Raw genomic sequence first — 6,490 nt, 5'->3', positions numbered from 1 at the left:
AGAAATATATATAGATATTTTATATATATATACATATATATATTTATATATCCACAGGTCATTCTTAGTTTCCACTCCCCTTATCCCTCTATCTCCTCTCTCTAGCCCTTTCCCCTCACTCGTTTATTTTACTTCTTTCTTACATTTCAATGTGGAAAATAGGAGTAGGGCCCATTGCTTTTGAAATCTACCATATTACCTGATGTTAATGCAGCTGATGCATCTTAGTAAATGCAGACACAAAACTGTTTGTTGTGGTGGGTATAGTGCAGCAGGAAGAACATTTTTCTCATGAAATAACTTTATACATTATAGCAAAAAAAAAAAGAAGAATTGATAAAGCTGTTGTTAATATGACACGATTGTTACAAAACAGTTTTTGAGACTTTAGAATTATAAAGTAGAATTGGCTAGTGTAATAAAAACCTGTCTATTACTGCTTAATTGTTTCTACTTGACACAGATAACTGTAGATTTCTAAACATTTCCTGTCTTAACCTACTTTAAATAGTTAAACTAAGTGTTGTACTATTTGATTATATTTGCATTTTTTTTTTGTTTTGTTTTTCTGTATTTTAAAATCTTGTATCATTGAACAGAAGCATGGCTGTATGGTTAAGACACTCGCTTCCCAACCATGTAGTCATGAGTTCAGTCCCAGTGTGTGAACGCCTTGGGCAAGTGTCTTCAACTATTGCTCCAGGTCAACCAAAGTGAATCTGGTCAACAGAAACTGAGAGAAGCTTGCTCTATGTGTGTGTATATGTATACACACCCACACACCCACATATATAAATCATCATCATCATCATCATCTAACATTCTTTTTCCATGCTGGTATGGGTTGGATGGTGTGACTGAAAACTGGGGAGCTGCACCAGGTCCCAATCTGATTTGGCATGGTTTCTATGGCTGGGTGTCTTTCCATAATGTCAATCACTCCAAGGGTGTAGTGGGTGCCTTTTATGTGCCACAAGTACAGGTGGCAGTTATGTAACACCGGCATTGGCCAGGACTATGATCTCACTTGGCTTCACAGGTCTTCTCAAGTATGGTATATCGCCAAGGGTCTTGGCTGCTTGTCACTGCCTCTGTGAGGCCCAATGTTCTACAGGGCTTTTTATGAGCTATATACATTTATTTTTCCAAAAAAATGCTTTACCATCTTCAAAAAGTTTATTTATGAAACCACTGATGGATTCAGTGTGTTAGAGACAGGATGTCATCTGGAAAGATGGTGTTGGTGATCAGAACCTAACTACTTTTAATCATAAGTCCACTTAGTATGAGTTGACATTGGGCTAAATAAGAACTCTTTTGTAGTTAGTCAGTCGAGGAAGGACAGGACCCAATAACATTTTTTTCTGGGCCGTCATAACAAGGGAGGAAGCTACCTCAAGACTTGAGACCTGACTTGAATACATTCAAAAGAGTGGACTCCACTGAAAGCATCTCACACCCAGGGGCCTTGTAGGGTTTCTTTTTTCTGCTCAACAGAAGTCTTCTGAACATGTATTTTACTTGAAGTAATTAAACCAAGTGTTTTTAAAACTATAACCCATATATTTTTTTATCATTTCAGTGAAGATAGCGACAGAGTTATTGATGGACATTGAGTTGTTTTGTAAGTAACTGATCTTCAGTTGTTTTTTTATTGTTGTTGTTGGTTTTTCGGGTAAGGGGGGGGGTATTTTAATTTATTTTTTAAAAAATATTTTATCTTTTACTTGTTTCAGTCATTTTTGACTGCTGCCTTGCTCGGGCACCGCCTTGAAGAGTCTCAGCTGAACAAACCAAACTTGAGACTTATTTTACTAAAGCCTGCTACTTATTCTATCAGTCTCTTTTGCAGGGATGTAAACACAACACCAGTCGTCAAGCAGTGTGCATGTGTGTGTGGGGGACAAACAAACACACACACACACACACACACACACACACACATAGACACAAATATATACATAATATATATCTATATACATATATGATGGGCTTTGAGTTTCCATCTACCAAATCCACTCAAGGCTTTGGTCGGCCCGTGGCTATAGTAGAAGGCACTTACCCAAGTTGCCATGCAGTGGGACTGAATCCAGAACCATGTGATTGAGAAACAAGTTTCTTACTACAATATTTCTTCAAAAAGATTTAACCCATATAATTTAAATAGAACAAGGCAATATATCTCATTTATTTTTGCACACACCAGCAAGGGTGCATCTATGCAGTTGCTCAATCTGCTGGAAATTGCACCCATATGGTAGCAGAAGTAGTTACCTTCATCTATCATGTGGTCTAACTCTGTAACCTGGCTCTTTAGTGGGGTGCCTCCTTCAGTAGAGTTGACATCTTTTGTAAACTCTTAGGCTAGGTTTCTAGTTTGAGGAGAACCTATGACTCATAGTTCAATCCTCCATTCCCCTCTCCCATTTGTGCCTTCTTGCTGCTATTGTTGTACTTCGTCATCAGTTCCTGGACTGTTCCAATTGTACAAAGAGGTGCTGAAAAGTTCCTGGCTTTGGGTAAAAGAAAATACAAGAGGATCTGCTAATTATGGTTTTATTCAACATACTTCCCTCTCAGATTTACACACTTATTGCAGTGGTCCTTCAGTTTTTCTAAGCCCTGTAAAAGAACTCAGAAGGTCGGGCCTCCGACCACGCTTTTTGTGATACCCTTAGAGCCAGAAACTTTCCAGCACCCTTTGTATATCACTTTTTACTATAAGAAGAGTTCACTTGTCCTTTGCTGAACCTTTCACACTGTGCCCTATAGCTGATTCAGAGAGAGAGATAGGAGTAGGACAGTGGGGGGATTGACCCCAAAATTTGACTAGTTCTTTTTTCATTGGCCCTAAAAGGAGGAAAATTCTAAGTTGACCTCAGTGGGTTGTGAACTCAATGCATAGAGAGCTGTTATAACTACCATGAGGCATGGTAGTTACTCTGCCATGGCAATTTAGTCTCAGACTTTACCATTCCTGCATAATTTCTATCACTGTTTTATTGTATCAGTATATAACAATTGATTTTAAAATTCTTATTCATTGATTTCTTTGCTTTCAGGTTGAACTAGATTTGAATGTCAGCTGATGAGGAAAAACAAAAAGTAGAAGTGACCACCACCAATGCCACCACAAAATATACATGTGTGTATGTATGTGTGTGTGTATATACATGTGTGTGTGTATATACATGTGTGTGTGTATGTATGTATAAGTTGACATGTCAGCTGACCAACGCAGCCCGTTGCCTACAGTAAGCTGTCATATATTTTCAATGTCGATGTGCCACCATTTTTCCCAACTTGTTGCTTGCTGGCATTTGCTCAACTTCAACAGGGTGGTTGTTTATTACATCTGTATGTTTGGCTTTTTTTTTTTATCTTTTATTTCCTTTTGTTTTGTTTTTTTTTATATTTTTTTAATTTTCTTTCCAATTTTTAACATTATTTCAAATATATTTTGTTGGAACTATTCATCAAGATTCCTTTATTTCTTTCTATCCATATAATAAAGCAGCCCTTAATGTTCTTTCTTCTCATCTCTCCCCACCCCACCTCTCTCTCTCTCTCTCTCTCTCTCTCTCTCTCTCTCTCTCTCTCTCTATATATATATATATATATATATATATATATATATATGTAATATACACACAGTTTTGTTTCTGCTCCCCACACCACCACCACCACTCCATCCTCAAATTCCTTCCTTCTGCTTTATTCTTCCTCATTGAGGTTTTCACTTTGTTGTTCTTCCTCTCTCCTTTTCCTTTCCTTCTTCCCCTCCTTATCTGCCTCCCTCATTCCTCCTCCACTCACATCTAATACAACTTTTTTTTTTTTTTGGTCTAGTCTCTTCTATTCAGCCAGGTCAGGTCAGGTCAGGTCTGATGGAACTCAGAATATATGGTTGGACTAACAAGTAGATAAAATTGTTCATTCCAGCCAACTGCACCAATTTTGGTTTTCTTCCATGACTGACTGTGTTTGCATGTATGAGTGTGCATGTATGTATGTTTTGTATGTGTATACATTTGTGTATATGAAGAGCAATCAAAATTTCTGATTAATACAGTCATGTAGATACTCTTCTGTGTTACGTAACACATAGTTATATTATTGTATTGTCATATTGCATGGCTGTTTACCATGCTACATATTGATATATTGCAATATACATATATGTTATATACACATATATATATGTATGTATGTATATATTATTGGTTATGTTGTTGTTGTTGATTTTGTTTTATTCAATAATGATGATAATGATAGTGAACCACAAATCATCTCAAATTGTTAAAACTTGTTTATTCTGTTTCCTGCAACTCTTCCTTCCTCTTTTCATGCCATCTCAGCCCTGTGGGGGTATTACCATTATGTAAATTTGACTTACAGATAGAAAGCAAAGAAGAAGAAAATAGATCAGGATGAAGCAAAATTGTGAGTGGGGGGAGTGTGTGTGTGTGTGAGAGAGAGAGAGAGAGAGAGAGAGAGCATCTGAGAAAATTGGACATCAGTTTCAAAATACTAAAGCACCGTTGGACTCCTTCCACTCTTCTTCTGCTTCTTTCCTGTTAATTAACATTCACAGTTACCTATGTTTCCTATGGGTGATCACCATTGAGCCCACCTGCAAATCAGTGTACAATTTTGTACATTTTTTTTGCAGCTCTTTCACCACTACTTCTGGCAAGCATGGTGAAGGGGAGGTATGCTCTCTGATGAGGTCAGAATATGAGTGAAGTTTGTTTGGAGTTTTCCCTTGTAATATACAGGAGGAAAATGGTAATAAAAACAGTCACTGACTTAAAAGTAATTTTCTTCCATGCATTATTATTTCTACTAAGTGATTTAAAGGTTTCCTGCATGAACAATATTAACACTAACTTATCCATGTTATAATTTCTTGATTTTGTTCTGGATATGTTATTTTGACTTCAGTGATTCCACTTTTTCTTAATTTCATCTCATTGACCTATAAATATTGATCACTAAGCAATAATTTGCAATAAATATATAAATATTGATTACTTTAGTAGTTTCCTTAGCCATCAAAATGAATTTTAATTTCATTAAAATCTAAACACATTCATTTATATAGCTGTGTGTGTTTTAATTCTATTTAGTAATATGTCATGTTGCTTAATTTTTATAATCTAATGAATTTGAATTTAAGTAACCTTTTTGTTTGAGTAGTCCAATAAAAAATTTTTTCCTTGAATTTATTTTATTCTGTTTACTTCTTCCAATTGTGCTGCTCACTACACTGTCTTGGGGGGTGGGGTTTGCAATAACTAAGAACTACAACTTAAACTCTGTCCATTCACCTCGTGTGAAAGAATGTGTTCAGTTTTGTGTCAAGAAGTAGCAATCAGATTTCTTTCAAATTACACCCTCTGGTTTATATTTATTTATTATTTAGTTTTTTTTTTCTTTTTCTTTTTTTTTTGCTTTTGTTTTTAAGGGGCCAAAGATAAGGGAGTTTTAGATAGACTCTGTCTAAAAAGATGAGATAGAATAGTGGAATATAGTGGACAAGGCTGAAACACCCCTGATCATAAATCTTACTTTTCACTAATATCAGTGCAGACCTGGGTCAGATCAGTGATTATGTTGCATCAGTCATGGGTAAACAGAATCCTGTGGGGCTTTTTGAATGGCATGCCTAAAATAATTACCTTGGATTTTTTTTTAGTAGTATGCCTCACCTGGTTACAAGCAGCCCACTTCCTGCAGAAGGTTGCTCATGCCTGCAATTACAACCATAACAATTTATAATGATGAACAATTTCTGGTTAACAATATCATCTATTTTGTTTGTTATTTATTATTGAAACATTCAAGTAGAAAATACCAAAAACTGGAAAATATTACTTGCACATAGTTGTTGTTGCTCTAGGTCTGCAAGGATTAAGTAGACCTGTGCTCAAAAGTATTCATGCTATAACCATTCTTGGGCATTGCATGTCTAGGATTACATTATAACATGTTTCTCTCTTCAAGATGAAAGTGTGTAATTTGAAAGAGATTTGACTGACTTTCTTGCCGGTTGAATGACAGTATAGAATTCCTTTGTTGGTTTATGCACCAGTGCTTTTTTTTTTTTTTTTTTACCCCAGCATTGTTGAGTAAAAGGCTTTTTGATTTGTTTGAGAATGTTCTAAAACTACTTTGAAACATCAATGTCAAGATGCTTGGTATAGTGACAGGGAGATATGTCTGTCTGGCAATCACTAAATTTTGTTACAGGTATTGCAATACAGACATTAAAATAGTTTACAAATTGTGAATTTTTTTTTTTGTTTTTAGTTTTATTCTTTGTGGGTTTTTCTTCTTTGTTTTTTTTTTTAATATTTATTTCATCATTATAGAAGATGAATTGATAAATTTGTTTTTTTTTTAACTGATCTGAAGCATTCAAGCTATCACCATACTGTCTTTTATTCAAACATTATACATCTAGGACTAAAGACACTTCATTTTTTGT

General features: G+C 35.4%; 1 protein-coding gene across 2 annotated transcripts in view; it reads left to right on the top strand.

The window, feature by feature from the left end:
• The window catches only part of LOC106876773 (sorting nexin-27), a 110,959-nt gene extending 105,735 nt beyond the window's left edge, over positions 1 to 5,224 (top strand). For both annotated transcript variants that reach the window (XM_014925462.2, XM_014925461.2), the window contains 2 exons: positions 1,583 to 1,624; positions 3,063 to 5,224. In XM_014925462.2, coding sequence (XP_014780948.1) covers positions 1,583 to 1,585 — 3 coding nt within the window. In that variant the 3' untranslated portion in view covers positions 1,586 to 1,624; positions 3,063 to 5,224. The remainder of the gene's footprint in view (positions 1 to 1,582; positions 1,625 to 3,062) is intronic.
• Positions 5,225 to 6,490: the final 1,266 nt, after the last annotated feature.

This window comes from Octopus bimaculoides, chromosome 12, assembly GCF_001194135.2.
Source record: "Octopus bimaculoides isolate UCB-OBI-ISO-001 chromosome 12, ASM119413v2, whole genome shotgun sequence".
Classification (NCBI taxonomy): domain Eukaryota; kingdom Metazoa; phylum Mollusca; class Cephalopoda; order Octopoda; family Octopodidae; genus Octopus; species Octopus bimaculoides.
This window is presented reverse-complemented; position numbering and strand designations above follow the sequence as displayed.